The sequence below is a fragment of the Centropristis striata genome, chromosome 13, assembly GCF_030273125.1.
Source record: "Centropristis striata isolate RG_2023a ecotype Rhode Island chromosome 13, C.striata_1.0, whole genome shotgun sequence".
NCBI classification, from domain to species: domain Eukaryota; kingdom Metazoa; phylum Chordata; class Actinopteri; order Perciformes; family Serranidae; genus Centropristis; species Centropristis striata.
The window spans coordinates 29,694,176-29,721,144 of NC_081529.1; the positions used below are offsets into that span (position 1 = coordinate 29,694,176).

At 36.2% G+C, this 26,969-nt stretch overlaps 3 protein-coding genes across 3 annotated transcripts; all 3 read left to right on the forward strand.

Moving 5' to 3' along the window:
- The first annotated feature begins 1,081 nt into the window (after positions 1 to 1,081).
- LOC131982600 (transmembrane channel-like protein 6) lies at positions 1,082 to 20,287 on the forward strand. The gene is made up of 19 exons (XM_059347109.1): positions 1,082 to 1,307; positions 1,747 to 2,009; positions 2,095 to 2,244; positions 3,434 to 3,542; positions 4,507 to 4,594; positions 4,671 to 4,934; positions 5,007 to 5,206; positions 6,223 to 6,367; positions 8,529 to 8,672; positions 10,281 to 10,438; positions 12,406 to 12,496; positions 13,883 to 13,980; positions 14,073 to 14,168; positions 14,259 to 14,334; positions 15,733 to 15,866; positions 17,577 to 17,753; positions 18,469 to 18,547; positions 19,973 to 20,054; positions 20,154 to 20,287. The coding sequence occupies exons 1-18, from the start codon at positions 1,252 to 1,254 to the stop codon at positions 20,051 to 20,053; spliced, it is 2,409 nt and encodes an 802-aa protein (XP_059203092.1). The 5' UTR covers positions 1,082 to 1,251; the 3' UTR covers position 20,054; positions 20,154 to 20,287.
- A 1,211-nt stretch (positions 20,288 to 21,498) lies between these two features.
- On the forward strand, positions 21,499 to 22,625 carry LOC131983422 (heterogeneous nuclear ribonucleoprotein A0). The gene is made up of 4 exons (XM_059348132.1): positions 21,499 to 21,639; positions 21,752 to 21,847; positions 21,988 to 22,131; positions 22,503 to 22,625. Exons 1-4 carry the CDS (start codon positions 21,556 to 21,558, stop codon positions 22,623 to 22,625), a joined length of 447 nt encoding a protein of 148 aa, XP_059204115.1. The 5' UTR covers positions 21,499 to 21,555.
- A 719-nt stretch (positions 22,626 to 23,344) lies between these two features.
- On the forward strand, positions 23,345 to 26,641 carry cenpx (centromere protein X). Its single transcript, XM_059348412.1, has 5 exons — positions 23,345 to 23,392; positions 24,576 to 24,627; positions 24,719 to 24,772; positions 25,443 to 25,531; positions 26,478 to 26,641. The coding sequence occupies exons 1-5, from the start codon at positions 23,357 to 23,359 to the stop codon at positions 26,490 to 26,492; spliced, it is 246 nt and encodes an 81-aa protein (XP_059204395.1). The 5' UTR covers positions 23,345 to 23,356; the 3' UTR covers positions 26,493 to 26,641.
- Positions 26,642 to 26,969: the final 328 nt, after the last annotated feature.

Sequence of the window (26,969 nt, forward strand, 5' to 3'; positions counted from 1 at the left end):
TGACACTTTGAAGTAACATTAATGCTCATGATACTTGTCATGTCATGTTTCTGACTGTAAAATATTCCACATCTCCTTAAATGATGGTCATTCAACTATCTTTCAACTTTGCAATGGCATTCATATCAAATCCACCTATTTCCACGTCTCCAGGTGTTGCTACTACTTTAACTTTTTCTGACACATCCAAGCCAGAATCGCAGTGTAGCAATTCAGCATACAGCATTAAACTTCATGTTTAAGTAAAGTTATACTAGCTTGTCTTTGTTTCTTTGCTTCAAGTTTGAAATACTGTAAAAATGGATCACCTTAGACCAGAGATGGGCAACTTAAATGCTGGAGGGGGGCACAATTTTTCATGGACACTACCACAGGGCCACATATAGGACCGAGCACTTAACCAGATAGGATGAAACTGCAATTTTAAATATGTTTACAGTGCAGTAACTTCACATATTTCATGCTCAAATGCATGTATAAAAGTATAAATCAGAATACAAAAGGTTTGAAGCAAATAAAAAATAACCACTTACTGTGATCTATTTTATTTTTTTCAGTGCAAGAACAGCAGACCAACATTAATTACAAGAAGTAATTTTGTGCATTTTTACACTGCACTTTTAAAATTCCATGCTCAAATGCATGTAGCTGTACTGAGGGCCACTTCAAGTGAGGGTGCAGGCCGTATGCGGCCCCCCGGCCTCCAGTTGCCCATCCCTGCCTTAGACTGACATTTAGAGCTCACTTCTAACAGTATTAGTTTTGCAAATTTTCAGGCTTTTTTAGCAGTTAATGTAGTGTTGCAGTACCCCTATGTGGCCACTAGAGGGCAGTGAGCACCCATGATTCTAAATACTCTCAATCATCACAGCAGAAACAATACCATACTTCCAGTGAAACTTTTAAAATTAATATTAACTATGAAATATATTTATGCATTTTTTTTGGTAGCTTATTTATTTGTTTACCATGTCCCTAAGCCCCCTCCATACATGGCATGTCAGGGGTTCTTAACTGCAGGCAGATTAAATTTGCACCAAATGCAAATTAGGCACAGCTGTGCCGAGAGAGTAGGAGGGAGAGAGTGAGTGAGAGAGAGGAAGTCTGTAAGATGCACTTTGACATTAGTCAAGAATAGACTGCTACAATGTCAGCGATAACCCGCTGCTCTGTGGTCCACAATGTGACTGATGGTAAAGACTGAGCCACTGGGACCTGTGTGTTTGTAATAAACGAAGATCATCAAGGACCATGGCATACAGTGTCAACATGCATCCATCAGATTCTGACTCTGAGTCTGACTTTGAGTAAGTCCTCTTAAAGACTGAATTTAAAACTCTTTGTTGTTTAATTGAACCTGACTGTCATTTCCTCCGCATCTTTCTACTCGTGTGGCTTATTTTAGTAGCAGTAAACATATTGCCACGAACCAACAATTCTTTGATGTTTGTAGAGAACATTGTCAGTGCATTTAAAGTTACAGCTTATAGTAATTTAATATTGAAGCACCTTTAATTGTACATTATATTATTTTCTAAGCCTCTTGCTTTTTAGTATTTAGAACTGGAAAGCTTTCACATACTTTCAACTTACTCAATTGTGGTTGGAAAAGTTTTTCATGAAATTATAATCCGTAGTGAAAAACATACATTTAGACGCAGTGTGTGTTCATGCATATGCTGCTGTACTGATGATGCTTGGGCTAAAGCCTTTGGGTAATATATTTCCTCTCATGGTTACACTCAGGGATATGGGAGAAATCAAACCAGCTCAGGACTCCTTCAAGCTTTTTGGAGACCCAACATCCAGCACCCAGAGGTGTCCTGAGACCCTACAGATGGACGTTTTTAGGGAATGCACAGGCACAAATACAGAACATCTGCCATTTAATGCAAACATCCATATGAGAGACAAGACCCTCGACAGGGAGCAGAAGAACCCTCTGCAGAGGCATAACTGGTCGGCTGCTACCTTAAAGGTCCTCTCCTCCATGCCCAGTCGCACTGCTGGTGAGATTTAAGCTTCCTCTGCTGTCAAAATTATTGTTTGACAATGTTGATATACAAACTATTCAATTCTTCCTTGTTCATGCAGGGATAAAGAGCACTGCAGTAATTCCCCAGCATGCCAGAGACTCCTCTCAGCAACACCGACACCAGGCCGTCTCCCATGATTCACCTCAGCCCTCCAGACCAATCCAGGAGGACCTGATCCAGGCAGAAACAGAGGAAATCAGTTCTGAAGGTGACCTGAAGGGCCACTTCAGGGAATATGGATTTGTTTTGCATTATATTAGAATAATGAGATGTTTATCTGTCAGGAAAACATATTAGCCAAAAAAAAAAATGAAGGGCAGGGGTGGAAACCTTTGGCTCTTCAGGCCATCTGCAGTGGCTCTCTACAGACAAAAAAAATTATAACGAATAAAATACTTATTTCTTTACATTTTAATTTATCAATAGTGTAGGCCTCATCAATCAATCAATCAGACTTTATTGGTATAGCACTTTTCATACAAGAGAGATGCAACACAAAGTGCTTTACATAAAAAAGGAGAATATAATAATAATAATAATAAATAACGAAACAGAAACAAGGAAGGCCTAAAGCAATTTTATTCTAAAAATGTATAGCTTATATATAGCATTATTAATCAACTAAAATGTGTATCATAGCTTACAAAAGCTCACGACCCAGTGCCTTAACATTTAATTTTTTGCAAACTTAAAGTCAAGTTTTGAGTTTTCCCTAGCTAGGCTAGCTTTTGATTACAAATTTGCACTTGGGTTCTCGTTGCATTCTGATAAAAAATCATATTAATAAATGCTCATTATGACCTATTAGTGATGTTGGTAGGCTTATTTCGACTTAGTAGGCTGTTTTATCTTCACTGTCAGGCTCAAAATAAGGTTTGTGGCTCCATTTCAACATTTTTGCTTTTTTTTTTTGGTCGACAATGGCTCTTTTGCTCATAATGGTTGCAGACCTCTGGTGTAGGGGAAAGGCGGCTTTAGGGACACAGTAAATTCTGAAAATACTAATAGTAATTCCTAATAAAAAATTAGATAAATAACTTAAATATTGAAGCATATGTCAGCAAGAGTTTAACATGGTCTATAAAATAAATAATAAAATTAATTTTGTGGCTTGTAGAAGTTGACTACTTTGCACTGAGGACATGGTAATATGGAGTGACATGTTTTTTCTACTTTTGAAATGGAGCACACCTACAATAAAAGTATTTTAAGACATCTGTAAAAAAAAAAAAAAGAGTCCTTTTGCTATAAATATATGACACAGCTATAACTAAATATGGGGCCAGAAATGTGCTGCAACAGGAATGACTCAGAAGCTAAACTGAAAGTTCATGTTGGCTGCAGCAACTCTCCTCTGTATGTGTCCACAGGTGTAATTTCTAACTTTTGGTTTACAGAAAACAAGAAGGAGCGGTTAGTGTCCAACCTCAGAGGCCTCTCAGTGAGCGAGGGCATGCGTAAGCTGCGAGGCACGTCGCTCAGTCTGGCAGATAAGATGGAAGTCAGGTAGGAAACATATAATGGCCTCCAATTAGAATCTCATGAAAAAGATCAAAGAAAATTTTTTGTCAATCATTTCAGAAAGTGAAACTCATACATTATATGGATTCATTACACATAGAGTGAAATATTTCAAGCCTGTTTTTTTTTTTGTAATTTTGATGATTCTGGCTTAGAGATAATGAAAACACAAAACTCAGTGTCTCAGAAAATTAGAATATTGTGAAGAAGTTCAATAGTCCTGGGTCAGTGGTGGTTTGGGGCCATGTCCTCTGCTGCTGTTGGTCCACTGTGTTTTCTGAAGTCCACAGTCAACATAGCAGCCATCTAGCAGGACATTTTAGAGTCTTCATGCTTCCACAAGCTCTTTGGAGATGCTGATTTCATTTTCCAGCAGGACTTGGCACCTGCCCACACTGGCAAAGGTACCAAAAGCTGCTTCAATGACCATGGTGTTACTGGGCTGGACTGGCCAGCAAACTGGGCTGACCTGAACCCCATAGGAGTCTATGGGCTGTTGTCAAGAGGAAGGTGAGAGACACCAGATGAGCTGAAGGCTGCTATAAAAGCAACATGGTGCTGTAGGCTGATCTCCTCCATGCCACCAAGTATTAATGCACTAATTCATGCAAAAGGAGCCCAACCAAGTATTGAGTGTATAGAAATGGACAGACTTTTCAGAAGCATGACATTTATGTTTAAAATATCCTTTTTTTTTATTGAGCTTATGTAATATTCAAATTTTCTGAGACACTGAATTATGGGTTTTCATTATCTGTAAGCTAGAATCATCAAAATACAAGAAAAACAAGCTTGAAATATTTCACTCTGTGTAATGAATCTATTTAATGAGTTTCACTTTCTGAAATGATTGACAAAAAATATTAAACTTTTTCACAATATTCAATTTTTTTTAGATGTACCTGTAAAGCTATTAGCACTGTGGTAACTCTTTCATGTCTTTTATCAGGCGACTTGCTTTTAGGGACGTAGCTGAGAGTTCACTCATCAGCAGAAATATTCCATGCTACAGTCGTCTCAGAGTGTACATATCGAGGGTGAGTACACTACACACAGTTTAAACCACTCCAGCTTGTGTGTGTCAGTCCTTCACTCATGTTTCTCTCCACTCAGACTTGGCGTAGCTTCCTGTTCAGCTGCCTCCCCGTCCTCGCTTCGCTCCAGTTGTGGCATTCGTCCATGAAGAGACTGAGTGGGCGTTTTGGAACCGGGGTGCTTTCCTACTTCCTGTTTCTCCGGACCCTCCTGCTCTTTAACTTCCTCCTCTTCGTCATCAACGGCCTGTTCCTGGTCTTCCCTCAAGCCATCAACCCTCCTCCTCCTCCTCCTCATGACTCTAATCTCACTTTCACCGGCCTTGAGCTTCTCACAGGCACCGTAAGCTACATCCCAGCAGTGTGTTCATGATTATTTCTCTGGCACTTGAATCAAATCTGATGTTTCTGGCAGGGCTACCTCTCTCAGAGTGTGATGTTTTACGGCTACTACACCAACACCATCCTCAAAACCTGCCGAGCTGCTAACTCCACTGCTGATCTGCCGCTCTGTGATCCAGACAAGCCCATTATTGTTCCATACAGCATATCTACAGCCTACTTCTCTACCATCGCCATCGCCTTTTTCATTATCTGCATCATCCTCGTCTACAGGTTGGACAATAAGTGAATATGTGCTGCATTAATCTAAGCCAGGGATGGGCAACTGGAGGCCCGGGGGCCGCATACGGCCCGCACCCTCACTTGAAGTGGCCCTTAGTGAACCTGGTCTCACAGGAATCCGTGGAATAGCCACAGATTCGCTTAACTCAAAAACTCAAATTTCCGTGAAACTGACACGGATTTCGCTACAATGCAAGTTAATGACAGTCATATCCCGTGGCTATTCCATGGATATTTTTTCCTATTGGTTTGTTCCAAGTCACATGACTTTCAAGGTCCCGGCGGTCAGAGCAAAAAACATGGCGGACAGTTCTCTCATTTTTAGTGAAAAAAAATCAATATTTTGACTTAGTTTCTGCATAAAAATGGATTTTGATCACATTCCTAGCGAGAAATGTATGTTTTATTTTCTATATATTCACTCAGTGAATGTACATAATCACTTTGTATGTTTGAATAGCCACGGGATATGACTGTCATTAACTTGCATTGTAGCGAAATCCGTGTCAGTTTCACAGAAATTTGAGGGATTCCGTGGCTATTCCACGGATATTGACTTAAGCAAATCCGTGGCTATTTCACGGATTCCTGAGAGACCAGGTTGCCCTTAGTACAACTACATGCATTTGAGCATGAAATCTTAAAAGTGCAGTGTAAAAACGCACAACATTACTTCTTGTAATTAATGTTAATCTGCTGTTCTTGCACTAAAAAAAGAAAAGAAATCACAGTAAGTGGTTATTTTTTATTTGCTTCAAACCTTTTGTATTCCTATTTATACTGTTATTCATGCATTTGAGCATGAAATATGTTAAGTTACTGCACTGTAAACATATTTAAAATTGCAGTTTCATCATATCTGGTTAAGTGCACGGTCCTATATGTGGCCCTGTGGTAGTGTCGGTGAAAATTTGTGGCCCCCTCCAGCATTTAAGTTGCCCATCCCTGATCTATGCATTCACTGCCTCTGTGGTGTGTATTTTAATGGCGATATTGTTCTCCTGCAGCATGTCCAAGTCATTCGGGAGAAGTTTTCAAGTCCTCAAGTCTAACGGGAATTTGGCGGTAAAGGTTTTCTGCTCCTGGGACTTTAAAGTCAGCAAGAAGACATCTGTCAGACTGCAGGCTGAGAAAATCAGCACTCAGCTCAAAGTATGCAAGCATTTGAATATTCACTTTTCACTATTCAATAACTTTTGAAAAACAGTACTGGGCAAAAGTTTGAACACACCTTTACATTCAATGTTTTTCTTTATTTTTTATGATTAACATCATGATCACCTGTTGCTTTGACGGTTATTCTCTCAGTCAGCTTCATTAGTTATCAGAATCAGAAATACTTTATTTATCCCCAGGGGGAAATTGCTTTTTGTCAGAGTTGCTACTGTATAAGAATTGAAAAAGAAGAACTTCTGTAAACGCATACAGGTAAAAAATAATAATAAAAAGCACTCTGCACTAAATTTACAACAATTTAAATACAAATGCCAGTCTTAAGTAAATAAAGATATGTACAAATAGAAATATATAAAATGTTTAAAATGTTTTTTAATTAACAGATGTGCCTTGTAGAAAGTTAATTTGTGTAATTTCTTGCCTTCTTAATGTGTTTGAGACCATCTAAGCAAAAGGTGATGTGTTTCATCATAGTTTTGGATTTATATATTTATATTAACCTGCAATGTAGAAAATATAATGAATGAGAAGGTCTGTCCAAACTTTTCACTGGTACTATGAATACAGACTGGTTTCATAAGACTAGATGAGTTTCCTTTCAAAATAGAAACATCAGTGTGCGTCATTTAAAGGGTACCTGCTTATTTTTAGGATCATATTTGCATTTTGCCATTTTACTGGAACATGTTTACATGCTTTAATATTCAAAAAACGTTCTCCCGAACAAGCCCAGCCTGCTCTGAATGGCTTGTTACAAAAAGAAGTGCACCTTTGCTAAGGTAGTTCTCAAGCCTTGGGTGGAGATACTTGGATGGGGGGCAGTACAGTCAGGTACATCTAAAAAAAATTAGAATATCATGAAAAAGTTCAATATTTTTTGTCAATTAGTTCAGAAAGTGAAACTTGTATATTATATAGATTCATTACACATAGAGTGAAATATTTCAATCCTGTTTTTCTTGTAATTATGATGATTCTGGCTTAGAGGTAATGAAAACCCATAATTCAGTGTCTCAGAAAATTAGAATATTACATAAGATCAATAAAAAAGGATATTTTAAACACAAATGTCAGGCTTCTGAAAAAGTATCTTCATTTCTATACATCAATACTTGGTTGGGCTCCTTTTGCATGAATTAGTGCATTAATACTTGGTGGCATGGAGGAGATCAGCCTACAGCACCATGTTGCTTTTATAGCAGCCTTCAGCTCATCTGGTGTCTCTCACCTTCCTCTTGACAACAGCCCATAGACTCCTATGGGGTTGAGGTCAGCCCAGTTTGCTGGCCAGTCCAGCCCAGTAACACCATGGTCATTGAAGCAGCTTTTGGTACCTTTGCCAGTGTGGGCAGGTGCCAAGTCCTGCTGGAAAATGAAAGCAGCATCTCCAAAGAGCTTGTGGAAGCATGAAGACTCTAAAATGTCCTGCTAGATGGCTGCTATGTTGACTGTGGACTTCAGAAAACACAGTGGACCAACAGCAGCAGAGGACATGGCCCCAAACCACCACTGACCCAGGACTCACATATTGAACTTTTTCACAATATTCTAATTTTCTGAGACATTGAGTTTTGTGTTTGCATTATCTCTAAGCCAGAATCATCAAAATTACAAGAAACAGGCTTGAAATATTTCACTCTATGTGTAATGAATCTATATAATGTATGAGTTTCACTTTCTGAAATGATTGACAAAAAATATTGAACTGTTTGATGATATTCTAATATTTTTTTAGATGTACCTGCATGTGACATAGGAAGGATAACCTTTTCTGATTCAGGCAGCACACAAAAAACTGACTGATTGCTTTATTTCATTTTTGGGATGGTAGGCACTCGGGGTACAGAAAGTTATTTTTTTTTTATGGTTTCCCCCCTTTAAAATGATAGAAAACTGGCTACATGTACTTCTTCTAAAATATTTGATGGACATTTAATATGAGGAAGTTCTATATCACACGCTTGGTCACACTCTCAGTGATCCGGTTTAAACACAGGAAACTTGTAATGATGCATTTTCACACCTCAATATAACAGTTTAACCAGACTTTTTGTTTGCTTCAATGTGTTGAAACACATTGTGAAGATTGTTTAAACGTTGCTGGTTCGGCCTTACAAAAATGCTGCTTTTCCACCAGGAGCTGCTGTCTGAAATGATCCGCGAAAAAGATGAGAAGAGCTGCCTGCAGCGCCTCTGTCGCCTCATGGTGCACCTGTTGGCGTGGTCTATATGTCTGCTATGCATCTCAGCGGGCGCGGTGGCGGTCCACTACCTGTCAGAGGTTGGTTAAAGGAAACTGCACCAACTGCTGTGTAGCCAGCCATGACAGATTTCATGCACATTTGAGCAGCAGAAGTACCCATGTAACATTTTCTCAAGACTAATTCACAAAAATAGCCCTGATAAAGAAGCACCTTCCAACCGCAGTTTATGTACTTCTCTTTTTTCTTTCCTGGTAGATGTTTAACACATTTTTTTCGTCTGCCGCTGTTCAAATCAACTACTTATCATGATTGTGGCATCAGAGTTAGAGTATGTTTAACACAATGGTTCTCAAGGTTTTTTTCCCCCCTTTTGGAGAATGACATTAAATACAGTCTTCCATCAGTGAAATACTGAGGGGGAAGTTCAAGGTGCTGGGTTTTATTTCACTGACAAAACAAAAACTACAGTTTTCTTTTCATGCTTGTTTCTCATGATTTTCTGTTATGCAAATGAAATATGCAAGTTAAATGTTGCCCGCAAGCTGCCAGAGATGAGAACAAGGCTCCTTCCTTCTTCTTTTTTTTAATTTATTTTTTTTACACCAGGCCAATCAGTGGGCAATGATTGCTTAATCATCTTTCATTTCCACTTTGTCAAAGCTGTTATTTAGCTTTTTGAATGAATGTCAGTCTGATTCAGATGCCTTTTCCACAGCAGGCCAGCAAACAGAGGGGGACTAAATAATTATTATATATATTAATTTGAACTGCTGTTACAATTTAATTCAGCAGACACTTTTGTCCAAATCACAAAAAATGTCAATTCAACTTTAGTTTCTCTCCACTTGTTCAGTGCTGATAGGAAGTATGTATTCGTATAGTGGGAGATTAAGTAGATTTTTCAGTTATGGCCAAATGAGGTTGTGTGTGAAAGTGGGATGTACAATGAGGTGTAATACTCTTGCGTAGTGTTAATATACAAAGTGTATATTGGGTGATACATGGATGTACATTGAGATAAAAAAGAGACACAAATAGTTATTTTAAGAAAAAGAAACTTAATCATTCAACATGGTTAGACATATATACAGACACAGATATAGAAGGGAATAAGTTTACATGCAGCACAAACAGATGGATGTGAATAAAAGAATTTGCACATTACATGTATAGACCACTACAACATCTGCAACTCCATAAAACACGTACTTTCCAAAAGGTATGCACACCATCCAGCACATACACATTGAACATTGATATTCACTGGAAACTATTTGAATATTATTGGAAAATCGAACTTTGTAGCGTACTTTAAAACTCCTAAAGATTGGTAGGCTAAATAGACCTACAGATGAGATGAGTCAGGGTGGAAATCCAGAGTGAATTGTGTTACTGACCAGGTGTAGGCCTATCACACAATGGGGCAGAGCTCCCCTAAAAGGCGTCCTCCGTAAATAATGATATTTTGAAAAATTAATTCAAAAATCTTTAAAATCGCGGATGCACACCTTTTGTGCCATGCACAAGCCACATACAAAATCTGAGGTCAGTCTGACTAACGGTCAGAGAGATATGAACTAGACACACACACACACACACACACACACACACACACTTCTTGCTTTTATAGATAGATGTTTCTCCCCCCGGCTCTGCAGCCCTCACTGTTGTCCATCCTTCCATAGGAAACCATCGAACAGAGTTCCTTTAGTGAAAGCGAGCTGCTGCTTCTGTCTGCAGTGGTGTCGGGCATTAACCTGTTGCTCCCTGGCATCTTCAACCTGTGTGCATGGATAGAGAATCATGACTCACCCAGTGTTTGCGTCTATGTCTCCATCTTCAGGTGAGAAGAAGAACTGTGGGAAAGCTAACGCACACCATCACACTAAACATTCATCTTTTAACTGACTAGAAAACAAAGCAGCGTGGAGCCCTACTGTAAATTTACCTCTAAAGTTCTGGCTGTAAACTCCATGAGGCCAGTTTCAGTTTGATGATGATATGCCAAGTAAAACTGGAGACAAGGTCAAATATATTTAGTATAAAATTATAGAACTGGATGTAACCCTCTTATATGTTATATTTGCAACTTTTGTTCACATTTGCAACATTTGAAAAAATTATTGAGCATGATAGTGTTTTGAAAGTTGAAAAAAAGATTAAAATTCACATTTTATGTTGGACTAAAGGACTAAAAAAGACACAAAATTAGCAAAAAAACACACAAAATGACTAAAAAAAGACACAAAGAGACACAAAATGACCAAAAAAAAGACACAAATGACCAAAAAAAGACACAAAATGACCAAAAAGGCACAAAATTAGTAAAAAAGACACAAATTACTTACAAAGACGCGAAAAGACAAAGGATTAAAAGATGGACAAAATAGCCCAAGACTCCATAGAGCTAACGGAAATAATTCACGTCAAACCACACAAAGAAAAGCAATACGTGTTAAAACGAGAAGTAATTTAGGAAGAACTTTGTTATTTACAGAGCATAAAACCGTGAGACTGCGCTACAAACACTACAAAAGTTTATGCACCAAATAAATGTTTTTGGCATTTAAGTTATTTTCCAATGATTTTGAAAGAAAAGTGTTGATATATGGCAAGATACAGTATTTTCAGGATCACAGACATGAACAAGAGCAACTACAGGTGCATGTCAATAAATTAGAATATGATGGAAAAGTCCATTCCCAGTAGTTCAAGTCAAATAGCCCCAACCAAGTATTGAGTGCATAAAGATGGACATACTTTTAGAGGCAAACATTTCCATGTTAAAGATGATAGAGATAGAAAATTGGTCTTTTGTAATTTTGATTTTTTTTGTCTTGTTGAGACACTGAATTTTTGGTCTTAAATGTAAGCCATAATCATTATAATTAGAAGAAATTAAATAAATTAAGACATGAAATGTTTCATTCTGTGTATAATGGATCTATATAATGTGTTATTTCCACTTTTTGAATTGAATTCCTGACATAAATAAACGTTTCTATGATTTTCTAATTTATTGAGAGACTCTGTCTCCGTGTTTGTATTGTGGAAGTTTTAAACTACCACATCACGCCAAGGTGATAATAGTTTGGTTTTCAGTTTTTAGTTTTCAGAGTGTGTTTGCTAGTTTTAATTAGTTTTTATTTTTTTGGAAAATGCTTAGTTTTAGTTTAGTTTTTATTAGTTTTAGTTTTTTTGTAATGGGTTATTTGTTGGGTGTCAGATCCAATGAGGTCACAATGAATTTACTTACACAATGAATTTACAAACTTTATTTCCTTTGCCTTATCCATCTTAGCCCCAATAAGTTTATTAAGTCATAAAACCAGATAGATTAAATAGATTTCATATCAACCAAAAGGTTTACGTGTGAAAAACCTGCCAAAGACGAAAACTAAGGACATTTTCACTATAATTTTAGTTAGTTTGTTAGTTTTGTAACCACAAAATACAGTTTTCGTTAGTTTTTTAAGAAACTCGTTTTTATCTTTATTTCAGTTAACGGAAATGTTTTTGTCAATTCTAGTTTTTCGTTATTTCATTAGTTTTCGTTAACTATAATCTTGCATTATGCTACTATGTATTTTGCATACTGAAACAGGACTGGGTCTAAAAATAGACAAACAACATTCTAGTGTCAAAGATCCATTCAAGTGATTCATCATCCAGTATCATTTTAAAGAGCAGGGGGGCTTTAACCTGTGGTAATTCTAGAAACAACTGACTTTGCCATTTTCTTTAAAATCTAACTTTGAGATATTATTATGGCTTTTGTTGTTAAACAGAGTCTCCTTATTATGTCCTCAGGAACCTGTTATTGAAGGTCAGTATCGTCGGAGTGCTGTGTTTCCGCTGGCTGGGGAGAATTGCAGTGGAACCAGAAAGTCGTGGTTTACAGGTAACGGGTTACTTAAACGTCTCATAATTATGGCTATGGAGCAACACAATGAACTGTGAAATTCTCCTCATTCCTAAAGTATTAGCTCATAATAACATAAGAAATGTCATGTTTGGTCATGACCTGGTAAGACTGTTGTGATAAAGCATCCATTAAGGAGTTTATTTCTTTATTGACTACATTTACCACATAGACTGTATAGAAATAATGGAAGTAGTCACTGTGACTGCACTGAGTATTAACTGGGATATCCATGTAGTGTAAATTTACTACCTCTCTGAGTGAGAAAAGTGGATTAAAGTCCAAGTCGAAGTTCCTTTTAGTTTTCTTTATTATCAAATATCAGAATACACTGCCTAGGTACAGCGGAGGAGAACTTTGTCAATTTCAAAGGCTTCTGAAAAAAGGTGTCCCTCCAATGATGTCTGTGTGTAAGATCATTTCATTCGAATGTTCCAGTCCATACGCAGCGCATGGGCACATCTTCCCGGGCACGAGCACGCTGCCAAGTCTACTTTTTAACTTTAAAAGGATACAATCTATTCTTGTTTATATTCAAAAATTCCAACGGCTTTTTTTGTCTGACAACTCCCAGATATTAAGGTTCATTATTCTGGTTTGAACCAGTTGTTACATGGAGACTCTGGCTGTTACATGACCTAGAGGTCATACTGAGGCCTTTTCTTAGTAAAGCAGAACACTTATATTAAAGTTACATAAAATATACTACATTAATTTTGGCTAGCAAAGAATAAAAACAAAACTTATGTTACTTACCTCAGAAAAATGAACAGCGTCTCCTTGGAGTGTCTATTAATCCAACCAAACGCTAAACAAGACATTTTTACTGAACAAAACGTTCAAATAAACTGTCATTAAGTGAAAATACAGTATGAAAGGGTCTATAACGTTATATATAACTTTATTGACACGTTGCCATGGATACGCATTGCTCTCCTTCTCTCCTGATGACGGCTCGCCTTGTTAGTGACCTGTCAATCAAAGGTAGCCACGCCCCAAATCATACGATTCTTTATCTTCTATTTTCTTCTAAATGGGGCCATTTTTTGAACTATTAACATCAAATTGTCTTGAAGATTTTTTACTAGCGATTGAGATCATAGTGTTGTCCTAAAAAAAAATCTGAGGTAATAAATCAAGTGAGAAGTTTTCTAATTTTGTATTAAAATTAATGGACATAAATCTTTCTGCAGCCAAACTTAGCGCTCTCTGTTGGAATTGTCGGTAGAATGCAGCTTAAGGCACTTCCTGGTTCGCCTCCCTGCTCAGACCCGGAGGTTGCCACCTGATTTACCTTCAGCACTGGTTGGAAATCCACGTTCAAAGGTGGTGAATCTCTCTTTTTATTGTTTCTGTTGTCCTCAGTGTTGGGAGAGCTTTGTGGGGCAAGAACTGTATCGCTTGCTGCTGATGGACTTTGTCTTCACGGTGCTCTACACTTTTCTGGGAGAGTTCCTGTGGAGGCAAGTTGGCGCTTTACCCACAAATCGTGTGTGTTGATTCTGTTGTTTGCTTTTCATAAAACCTTTCATTGAATAAGCATCTTCCCTTACAGACTTTTTTCCAAGCGAGTGCTGAAAAGGAACAGGATGCCGGTGTTTGACATCGCTCGAAATGTGCTCGAACTCATATATGGACAAACCCTGACTTGGTAATAACACTACACCCTTAAAAACAATCACATATTTAACGGAAGAAATAAAAAAAGAATGAAACATTAATGGTCTTCAGTTCTCTCTAGGCTCGGGGTGCTGTTTGCTCCGCTGCTTCCTGCCGTCCAGATCATAAAACTGTTTGTGCTATTTTACATGAAGAAGGTTGGTACAGCAGGTGTTGTTTCATTGTCATACACAGCAGGCCTCCCAAAAGACATTATGCCATCACATGCAACTGTAAACTGCACTGTAACTTGAAAGTACTTAACCCTTATGCCCTCCTCAAATTTACTACCCTCTCGTGACCCTCATGGCCCAAAAACTGGCTAAAACTGCTATACAATCACTATACATCAATATTTTTTCAGATTTTTTTCCCCATAAATCTGTTAAACAACTCCAGACTTTTTCAAAACTACCAAACATGAAATCATTTTCAGATCATCATCATCAGAGCATCACAGACTTCCATTCAAACCACATTTTTTTAATCTCACTGCCATTATGGTAGAAAACCATGAATTCTGCAATGTCAGCATTTCATTTTGAAGATAATTAGTGATATTTTACATTATCATATATTAATTTGCCTTTTTTGGCCACGAGGGTCACAAGAGGGTAGTAAATGCACCAATGGAGTATAAAAGACATGTAAGGGTTAATGACAATGGTTTTCAAAAATTGTACTAAAAAGAAATGTTCCTGCAAAAATTCATGCCTCAAGCTGTAACACAGCCAAAATGATCAACAAATGAAAAAAACAAATAAATAGAGAAAATGGCCTAAAATGCCAGAGGAGGGCATAAGGGTTAAAATATGTTGTTTCTCCGGGTTTGTTCTCAACCAACCACAACCAAGTCTTTCACCCGGGAGATCGATTTTGGTATCCTGCGTGAAAAACGAAATGTCAATATTGAGTTATTTACGTACCAAACATACAAATTTTTGCCAAAACATGATTTTTCTTTTAACAAAACCTAACAAAGTAGTTTTGGTTGCTCAAACCTCACCAAACTGCAGCTATTTGACGTTATTGACAACAAACGTTCCCTCGAAATGTAATTTGAGAACGCAAGTCAGATAATGCAGCTTAGTTGTATGGCATGGGTCTCAAACTCGCGACCCGCGGGCCAATTGCGGCCCTTGTGATGATATTTTGTGGCCCTCATCTTGATATGAAAGTTAAATGTGAGTTTTATATGAATGGCACTTTACCGTGTTGTGTGTGAAAGGTCCCTTTAATTACTTTTTTTTGTAATTTTGTGTCTTTTCTTCTTAATTTTTTTAGTCTTTTTGGTAATTCTGTGTCTTTTTTTGGTCATTTTGTTTCTTCTTTAAGTAATTTGTTTGTTTTTTTGTAATCGTGTCTTTTTGGTCATTTTGTTTCTTTTTAATACTTTTTTAAATATTTTAATACTGCCTCCAGCGGCCCCCAGCTAATTTGAGTTTGAGACCCCTGTTGTATGGGAATGTAATTATTAGGAGACTCGTCACACAATCAACATTTGCATATTTGCAGTACAAGCTTCACATTCTTCATTGTTGTGGTTTCTCCCCCAGAGCAGTCTGATGCTCAACTGTCAGGCGTCCAAGAAGCCCTGGAGGGCCAGTCAGATGACGACACTATTCGTCTTTCTTTTGTGTTTCCCCTCATTTCTTGGAGCTGCCGTGTCTGTCACTTACACAATCTGGACGTGAGTTAAAAAAAAACAAATGTCACCTCTCTTATTGACTGTGATGCTAACAAGCAGTTTCCTTACCTAAAGGCATGTGTAAATTCCACAACCTCACATACACACACACACACACACACACACACACACACACACACACACAAACACACACACACAGTTTTCTAAGAACAGGCCTGTCTTTGTGCTCCAGGCATGTTTACCAGACTGTGGCCATACTGTATGTCAGATTTAAAACAAAACAATGACTGTAAGGTTAAAGAGCCATACTTCAGTTTTCATTTCAGGGTATTTACATTAAAGACCTACAAGTTTCACAAGACTTGGAATATATTCTATTTTCTTATTGTCACAAAGTCCATTGAAAAGATCAAATCCATCCATAATTTAACCAACTACACTCAAAAAAAGCAAACTGGGTGTCTGTTACCTTATCCTTAGTCGAACATGTAGCTTCTAAAATACAATAAAATAAATCTAAAATTATGTTTTGTGGTTGAACAGTCTTAAAACATGTAGTTTTAGCATAAAATTCAACACTTTAAAATGTACTAGAATACTTTATGTTAAAACAACCTAATTAAATTGCTGAATATAATATTCTGTTTAAAAATGATTTATTTCCTGAATTTTTACTATTATGTTCATTTTCATATGATAAAGGTAATCTTTTAGGCTAAACCACTTCAACCTCACTTTGTTTTGTTGGCTCAACACAATTAATTCATGTACTGCACTATTTTAAAAAGTAGCTGTAACTACACTATTAGATAAAGTAATTCTTAATATTATCATACAAGTTTAAATGGCCCAAGAAAATTATGTTAGTATGTTACAATTACCCTTACAAATCTAGTTGGACTGACCCTGGTAATTAAGTAACATTAGCGCAAATACATCATGTTGACCGAACATGTTTACATTTTGTTCACTCAACAAAACTGTTTCTTGCTAAATTAAAGCATTTTATTTAGGTAAATTAAATTAATTATTATTTCCATAATTTTATTTTGTTCTGGGAACAAGTTATTTTTTGGAGTGTAAGAAGTATTATTTTTAGTCCAACGCCTGATATTCCCTTGTGCCATAGACTTTTACCTTACGTTACATTACATGTCATTTAGCTAACGATTTTGTCCAAAGCGACAAACAATAAGTGCATTCAACCTGATGGTACTAGCCTCAGACCACAGGAATAAAGTAAGAACATAACTGTAAGAGCTATCTGTATTTGCTACAGGAGTGCTATACTTTAAAGAAGAGAAGAAAAGAAGAGTAGATTTTTATTTTTTTATTTTTAGACTTCCATTATTGTCAAAAACACTGGCTGACATGTTACTTCATTATCAATATGTATCAATCCACAGCTGAAAGTAGTCCCAAACAAGTTCAGAATGTTTTATTCTTAAAATAATATTTGCTTAGAAAATCAGTGCTGTGCTGTTAAATGTAATTATTACTCTTTTTTTTTTAATGAAACTGTATATTTGTTACCCATGTTTAAGGAAATAATTAAACATTTTGGGACTTATTCTTAATTGCTTTCTTGGTGAGAGCTGAGACTCATTTGTGCTCTCATTTTGTACAAAAATTGATACATCATTTTTCAAATGTAAATATGTACTTCAGTTTGGAGTCCAAGCAACTTAAAAGATGTCAGTCAAAATACTTACAAACTGCACTTTTTCTTCTAAATCTGTCTGACGTCGGCAGGATTAAACCGTCGTCAGGCTGCGGGCCTTTCAGGAACCTCACCACGATGTTTCAGTCAGGGCAGCTGTGGGCTCAGGAGCTGGAGGAAGCACACCCCGTCCTGTCCTGGCTCAGCTGGGCCTACGACTCTCTGCTGGAGAACCCGCTGTTCTTATTCCTCGCCACCGGAGTCTTTCTGTAAGATGATGTTATAATTTCATATCGTCACACTGTTAAAATAATCGCCTAAGTCATTTTTTGTCAAAATTGTTGTTTTTTTTGCTTAGTCGATCCTTTAGTTGATCAGATCATGTGATTTTACCCCTTTTAAGATAATGGCCTATGTCAAGTGTGTGACTTAAGCGGATTTATTATGCCTAAGTCAAAATAAAATGTGACGTAGGCAATTTTTTAAACATGTCTTTGTGACTTAAGCAAGATATGGTAACACTTTATTTTGAAGGTGTCTATGATACTTGTCATGTCATGTTTCTGACAGGCTTGTGTGACTCTTATGTAGACACCTTCAAAATAAAGTGTTATCATATATTGCTTAAGTCACAAAGGCATTAAGTAATTTATTTCTCTTAAGTTACATAATTTACACACCAGTGTTATCACTATGCCAATAGCCATCCTTTTTTACATCCTTTTTGAGTGAAATGATCAATAAATGTCATATGTTACACTTTTGGTGAAGTTTTTTGTTTCCTGCAAAACTTGAAAAAATGAGTTAGGCGATTATTTTAACAGGGTGACGATATGATACATACTATTTTGAGCTTTTTGTATTGTAGTGGTAATGCTGTTAAAGTCTCTTCCTTAAAAGAAAAACATTTACTGTAACTTGGTCTGAATAATGTTTATGCTCTTTATATTTTCACTGATAGCTTATCCTTTGCTTTTTTTTCAGAATGGTGATATATGTTCACACTCAAGTTGTTGATGGCCAAAGGAGGATCATCAGCCGATTAGAAAAGCAAATTGAAAATGTAAACGCATGCATAATCAAACATGAATCTCTATATCATGCAGATATTCAGCAGGTGTAGTGTTGAAAATGTTCACCATCATAGTATAGCATGTTAGAATGCTAACATTTTCTTATCTAGATGATTTACAACTGAGGCAGATGACAACATAAATTGTTTTGCAGGTATTTGGTAATATCCATAAAAAAATATAAGAAAAATTCTATTTTAACCATGATGGCACGAGTGGAGCAATTGAAGGATACCAAAAATACTTACAATTTATCCTGGGCAGGGCATGAATGGTAATGAATGATACAAGATTCAAGTACAAGATAATGAATGATACAAGTCGCTTTGGATAAAAGCGTCTGCTAAATGACTAAATGTAAATGTAAAGATAATCCCACATAGTAAATTGAGCCAAATCAATGGATTTATTTTATTAAACTTTAATTTAGCCAGGATATTTCCCATTTAAATTGAAAGTATCTTTTTCAATAGAGTCCAAGTCAAGAAAGCAGCACCAAAAAGGTTTCACAATAAAGCAAAAGGTTAAAACAAAATAATGTGAAAAATATAATATAAAAGAGACAACCGCCTTAAAACAAATAGCAAATTACATCAGATATAAATGAATGCAGTTCAGTAACCTGTGCTTTCAGTGGTCAAATACATACAAATCATGTTTTTATTATCTGTCACCTTTTATAAAATGATCTGGTTTAAGGTGACTCACACAGGCTCACAACAAGATAAAGGTATAAAGACTTTTAAAGCACATTTACCAAAAACTGCAGGTTTCAAGAGTGTCATCATACGTACTTTCTCTACATATGACTGAAAGTTGCAGGCGACATTCTTGGGCATATCTATCTGTAGTAATGCATCCAAAGGTTGTTAAGACATGCCATGAACAAGCAACAATGTCAAGTCAAAGTTTATTTATAGAGCACATTCAAAAACAACCTCAGTTGACCAAAGTGCTGTACAGTTATTAAAATACAATAAAAAACATACACAAATATAGTTATAAATAAAAACAATGAAAACAATAAAATACAAAAAAAAAAAAAAACAGTAAAACAATAAAATAGTAATAAAAAATCCAAAATCAATCCAAAAACAGAGTTAGAGATAAAAAAAAAAAAGAAGAAAAAAGGGTAAAAAAGTAAAAAAAGCCAGGGATTCTTGCCTAGCTGGGACTGAACGCCAAGGAGAATAAATAGGTTTTTAATAATGTTTTAAAGAGTAAACATCATGGTGGTGCTAGAAAGTCAGAGTATAACCAAAGTCGGTCGGAATCAGCATCTGGTTAGTCAGCACCATGACTGGCTGTACCAAATTTCATGGAAATCCATCAAATGGTTATTTAGACATTTACTAGCATGTCTAAGAATCACTTGTCCAGTATGTTAATGTACATGTTTTTTCTCTTGTATACAGGAAGGTAAAGACAAAAAGTTCCTCATCACCAGTTTGCAAGCCATTTATGAACGGAGCAATCTTGTTTCCCCTCATAGATAAGGTCGGTATTGCCAGTGTACTCTTTGTGGCTCTTCTTTGTTTGCTCACTGTTATAATGACCCCACTTATAATCTGAAAATACTTCTGTGTTCTTTCACAGTTTGTGGCAGAGCAGCATTGACAACATACTGCAGCAGCGGAAAGCTCTAATCTCTTCAGTGACGAGCATTTCACTCTGGTTGGTGGTTGTCAACATCATCTGGGCAGCAAGAATGTCACAACAACAAAGAGAGCTGCAATGCTTATTTATAAATAGAGCTGATATTATATGTCAGCATGTATTTTTTTTATAGTTATTTGATTCTGTTAAAGTTAATGAACAATCATCTTGAACATGTGAGAAAATAAAGATGTTGGAACACACTGTGTGTTATTGGAATGAGGAATCCTTGGTGTGTTTTTGGCAAATTTGACAAAAAGTAACTGTTTTAGTGAAGTCCAAAGAATATCAATCAAACTTTCATGGTTCTGAAAAAAAAAAAATCAGATTAGAGATTGGAATAGATTTATTTTAAAAATGACTCCGCCAAAGCCAATCGTGCATTTACATGTTCCCTGATGGTCCCATTTCTGGAGTTGGGAAGTTTTTCTTTCTGTTTATGAGCTTTAAGTTGTGATGTGAAAACAACATGGGTGTTACAAAGAAGGTATATGTTGTATTTTATTGCTCTGAGTTTAAGGAACACCAACTGTTTCCAGTATTTACATGGTGACAAAGAGCAAAGGAAACAACATGATAAGCACAAATGCTCGCAATGTTAACGTTAGTAAAAAATAATTTTTGTATCTGCCCCATGGCTCAGATCCACTCCAAAATGTAATGCGTTTTTGTTTTTTAAAAGGGGTTTAGTCAAAATGGCAGGTGTAGTGGGGTCCTATTGCATATTAGAGAAACCCTCTGCTGAACTGCTTCTTGAACATTGTTTTATCTGTAAAAAAAAAAAAATCTTGATGTAATTGGGAAAAAGTTGGTTGACGAATACTGCAAAAACCTGTAAAACAAGATTTCTGTTAAGTCTGCAGCCCCAATTAACAAGTGCTCAATAATGTCAGCAATTCCTCAATAACATATATTTACATAAACACTTATTTCACCTGGCTGCGGAGCAAGTTGTGTAACTTTTTGAAGTCTATGTCACGAGAGAGAGAAAAAAATACCAGTAAGACTTGCTGTGACTTTAAAGGACCCTATAAATGGACCCACGCCACAGCAGGTTCCTCTACACTTTGAGTTGGTCTGCTTGGTGAACATCGCTATGACAACTTCTGGTCAGTAACAGCTTCCTTTCTTTTATTTGCTAAGAAAATCAGATTATCATGTGTCTAATTTTCCCAATATCTTACATGTAACTTAACAAAGTAATCCTACTTTTTACTTTTTTGATGCAAATCCTAAATAGAACATTCTCATTATGTAATGTTTATTATATTACAATAATTTAACCACCTACATCACTGCACTGTGTTAATAAATCTCCAAACTCATCTTCCCTCCAGATAACATGGAAAAGAAGACATCTAAAAAAAGAGCGTACATCAGTCTTCCAAAGAAATACATGGCTGCTCTTGCTGAAAATTATGAACTGGTAAACATTTTCTCTCATTCCTGTATTTTTGGGGAACATCACATATGGTGGGATCTTTTTTTACATTCATTACAATATGTGTTAAAGCTTATGATTTTCTGTCATTTAACAGGACCATGGGTTGGTTATAAAAGAGCTGAACCCCTATGTAAATGAAGGATATGTACGAGCTTACTTTAAAGACTGGGGCACCATCACAGCGTGTAAGGTAAATAATGAAAAATATTCTGCTTTTGTTCTATTATGTTTGCATAAATAATGAGGATCTTGGATGATTTTTTTTCTTTTCTTTCTTTCTTTCTTTCAAAATATTCAATTTCTCTTTATTTGTTGAATTGTTGATCCCAGATAAAGAAGAGCCCCAATTCGGGGGGAAATAAAGCAGTGGCCTATGTGAGGTTTTCTACAGAGGATGAAGCAGACAGAGCAGAATGGGCCGGTCCTCACTACATCGGAGGCGATGTGGAAGTAAAACGAGTCGTTAGTCCAAAAGTGAGTTGTTGTTTTTTCATCCTGTTGGAGCAGAGCTGTTTTTAAGACTTTAAAAAAAATACACTATACAGATACATCTCAAAAAATTAGAATATGGTGAAAAAGTTCAATATTTTTTGTCAATTATTTCAGAAAGTGAAACTCTTATATTATATAGATTCATTTCAAATGGAGTGAAATATTTCAAGCCTGTGTTTCTGGTAATTTTGATAATTATGGCTTACAGATGAGGAAAACACAAAACTCAGTGTCTCAGAAAATGAGATGTACCTGTATTGTATATAGACCCGTCGAAAAGAAATGTTGATTTGCGGTATTTGATTTTTAAACTGTCTGAAGATTCATTGGCTGACTATAAAAATGTCTTTCAGGTGGACCAGGATTCAGATGAGGAAATCTCTTCAGCCGCAGCTATGCCTCGACGACGGAGATCAATGGGCCTGGGCTACATACTGGAAGATGCTCAGTGGTTAGATAATGAGAATGACGAATAAAGACATACTGATTGTAAACCAACATAGCTCATAAAAATAAACATGGCTGCAGTGCCTTTGAATGGGCTGTATAAGAACTCTTGTTACGTATTTGTATCGGATTAGTTGTACTGCATATTTTTATTCTATGTTGGTCTTGTGACAATTGTCTAAAAAAAGTGATATTCTACTCCCTGTGTTATCTAATGTTTGTCAAGGACATAAGAGTATTAATATATAGATTACATGTTCCCTTTCTTTCATACAGCTATTATTGGTGAATGCATCATGATTTGTACTTTAATATACATTATACACTTTGCAAAACACCGTGAAAAATAACCTAAATTAATCTCATGTTATTGTTCTTAATTTGTGTAAATAAATTCAATTGTCTTGACGGATTCAGTTGTCTTTCCTTCTTCCCGAACAAAAATGACATAAGTCTGCAAGAAATATTAAAAGATAGCATCTAGGCCTAAATAAAATGTATACAAAATGAGGTATTGACAAATGTAATGATTAGTTAATATAATGTAAATAAATCTATTAGGAAAAATATTATGGAGCATTTTCAATAACCTAAATTGATGTAACCATCACAAAAGCTATACAATTTTTAAAAAATTTCAAAATAAAATATCAGGAAAAATCCTAATTTTGATTACGTCTACGAAGGGCGGTGCGTATGACGTCAGGATATTGACCAATCTGCGCAGAGCGCGCTAACTTTCTCTCAAAGCTTCAAAAACATGGCGGAGAAGGACGCAGAAATTGGATTCAAAAAGGTAGAAGAATACCGCTGCTTTGATTCCTTTAGTTTATTCCTCCTCAGGGCTTAAATAAAAATCAGTATTGCTTCCTCTTTGTCGCTAAATTGCACTATTATCTTTCATTCACACCGACGCTGTTTACAGAGCACATAGATTGGTCCGTATTCGTCTGCCAGTCGATTAATCTTTATACTTTGCCAAGATATTATTGCATGGATTAACTATAAACCTATGCCGAATGGAAGAGTGGTTTATAATTACCATGTTAAAATGATATATGGCCAATAATTAGCGATAACACTAGAGTAAGGTTCTTTCACTCATTAAATTGTCGTTTTTGCAAAGGCAGTTTGGTATTAGGAAGAGAAAACGCATCAGTAACTTACAACACAGAACCAGTGATGTGAAGGGAAAAAAAGAAAGAGTTGGATATTGCAAATCGTCACCCTGTTAAAATAATTACCTACCTCATTTTTGCAAGTTTTGCAGGAAACACAAAAAACTTCACCAAAAGTGTAACATATGACATTTATTGGTCATTTCACCCAAAAAGGATGTAACAAAGGATGGCTATTGGCATAGTAATAACACTGTGTGTAAATGATGTAACTTAAGAGAAATAAATGACTTTTTTGAACATGCCTTTGTGGCTTAAGCAAGATATGGTAACACTTTATTTTGAAGGTGTCTACATAAGAGTCACACAAGCCTGTCAGAAACATGACATGACAAGTATCATGAGCACTAATGTTACTTCAAAGTGTCATTAATGTTCATGACACATCCCATGTCATGTTTATGACATGCTGATGTCACTCTTATGTAGACACCTTCAAAATAAAGTGTTACCATATCTTGATTAAGTCACAAAGGCATGTTCAAAAAATTGCCTAAGTCACATTTTATTTTGACTTAGGCATAATAAATACACTTAAGTCACACACTTGACATAGGCCATTATCTTAAAGGGGTAAAATCACATGATCTGATCACCTGAGGATGTAGGCGATTTTACCATAGGTGATGAGGAGATGATTTAGCCAAAAAACAACAACAATTTTGACAAAAATGACTTAGGCGATTATTTTAACAGTGTGATGAAATGTAGATAAAGTATTTTAAACATAGTGTGTGTTCGTGTCTACACAAAACATGCTGTACTTTTCTTGACACGGTTCTTCATTCTTCTCATCTTCAGGACACAGTCAGCAAACTGTTGTCAAGTTTTTTCAAGGTGGACAAAACCAGACGTGAGTTGGATAAATACTCTTTTGTTAAGTGACATTTCCAGACACTTGTTTTATTTTTCTGGAGCTCAGCAAATCTCTTCTAATATTACAGTAAGTGGTGATGCTGTACTGCTCATGACAGAGATGCTGAAAGTATTTGTCCAAGGTAAGCAATTCCTTTGGATATAGTTGTAAACAGACTGCATCATGATGAAACCAATAATGTGTTGTTGTTTTTTTTAAAGTCTTTTTTGACAATTAAGGAACATTACAATCATGAGGTCAGACAAAAAGGGATATCAAGAAACAAATAAATGTCATGAAACAAAGAACTAATCAGGAGAAATAGTAGTAAATAATAATAAAAAGAAACAAAAAAGAAAAGAAGAGGGAAAAAAAAGGTACATACATTGGTCACATAGAGAAAATGAAGTACCTAAAGTCTGTACATTCACTGATAATAATAAAAAAAATCATATAGTTATTAGAAATTAAGGTTATACATTCATCAGGTTGTCATAATATTGAAGAAATAGTTCTTTTTTTTTGTTTTTTTGATAGTTGAATTCAAGTAGAAACACCTTAAACTTTGGCTTCGCTTTGGGAAATCTGTGTTTGCGTATAAAGAACTTACAAGAGAGAATTAAGAAATTGGTTACAAATTCAACAGATTTGTTACAATGAGTAAAACAACAAAGAACATCTTTTTTGGTGAATAGGTATGAGGCACTAAGAAAGTTAGATAAATGATTTCTCAAGTCCATCAGAAAAACCTGCACAACATCACATTCACAAAATGCATGAGCACCAATAATGTGTTATTATTTCATTTCCAGAGGCTGCTGTGAGATCACAGAAACAAGCCGAGTCTGAAGACTGTGACCAAGTAGACATCGAGCACTTTGAGAAGATCCTGCCTCAGCTGGTGCGTAGGGATTTTAATGTGTAATTTAAGTGCCATAAATTATAAATCTGCATCAATGCAAAAGCTGGTCGTGAGGAAATGGTATTTTTTCTTCTTGGGTGCCTGAGTTGTTTATGTAATGTAAACTCAGCCTGTATCTGTCAGATTATCTGTGTAACTAATATTCATTTTATACATTATTTCACCTGCAGCCTGTATCACACCTCATTATAACAAGTATAGGGTAGGGATGCACGATATTGGATTTTTTGCCGATATCCGATTTGCCGATTTTTTTACAACTCATTTAGCCGATTACCGATACCGATATTTTTTTTCCTGCACAACTAATACCCACAATCAGGGCAAATTTGGCCAATTTCCCAATTGACATAATAAGTAAACATAACCTGTGTTCACTGGGAACATGTGAAAAGTGCAACTGTACAACAATTAAAACCCCAAATTGAATAAAACTACATGTACCTTACAGACTGCTGCTTAAATTCAAATTTAATTTAAAACAGGAGCCCAATATGTGACGACTCAATCTGCACTGCAAACAAAATCACAAAAAGTACAAAAAATACAAGCAGCTTCAGTCCCTAATCAGAACATAAATAAATAGGTGGGCTCAGACTACACTGCACAATTCTATGAGCTACAAACAAGATGCAACAGAGAGGTGACGTGCACCCCAAATCACTTTATTATATCGGTTGATATCGGCGTTCTTGTATCTGAGTTAGTATTCTTTATATTGTTGATTAAGTGTTTTAATTACTGTACAAATTCTACAATGTAAGACATAACTCATTTCCAACCAGGCAGAATGAGAATGTGTAGTTTTAAATAAATAAATTCAGGGAAATTTATTCTGAAATTGGCTAAGAAGGTCTAAGAAAAGAAAATGTTTAATTTCCATTAATAATCTCACATTCTTTCATCTCTTTTTTTTTTTTTCCAGCTGCTGGACTTCTAGCACAGTGACGCCACAAGATGGAGCCGGAGTGTTGCCTGCACGTCCCAGTTTAAATGCAACAACTTCAATTCAAACATGTTTATTTTATCTGTATAACTGCTAATTTCATAACCTCTTAAATCTGAGATTACATTAAGATTATCATACTATATGTATTTGAGTTGTGTGATTTTAAGTAGAAAGCAGCGGTGCTGTCCGCACGCCTCCATGCCACCACCAATAAGGCCCACCTGTGCTCCTCTTTGCAACAACAGGTGCTTCCAGCATGCTCCATAGTGCCCTTCATCAAAGCCTCCTGGAGCAGTTGGAAGCAATTAGAGTAATAAGGGGAGCAGCCAGTCCCTTAGATGATGACAAGTGCCAGGAAAAAAGGAGTACCCCCTCCGGCCACTTTGAAGTTCCCTTTTGCTGTCCTGCGATGTTTAGTTAGAGGTGGGGGGAAGGGCAAAGGGGACCTCTGGCACAGGGGGAAAGTTG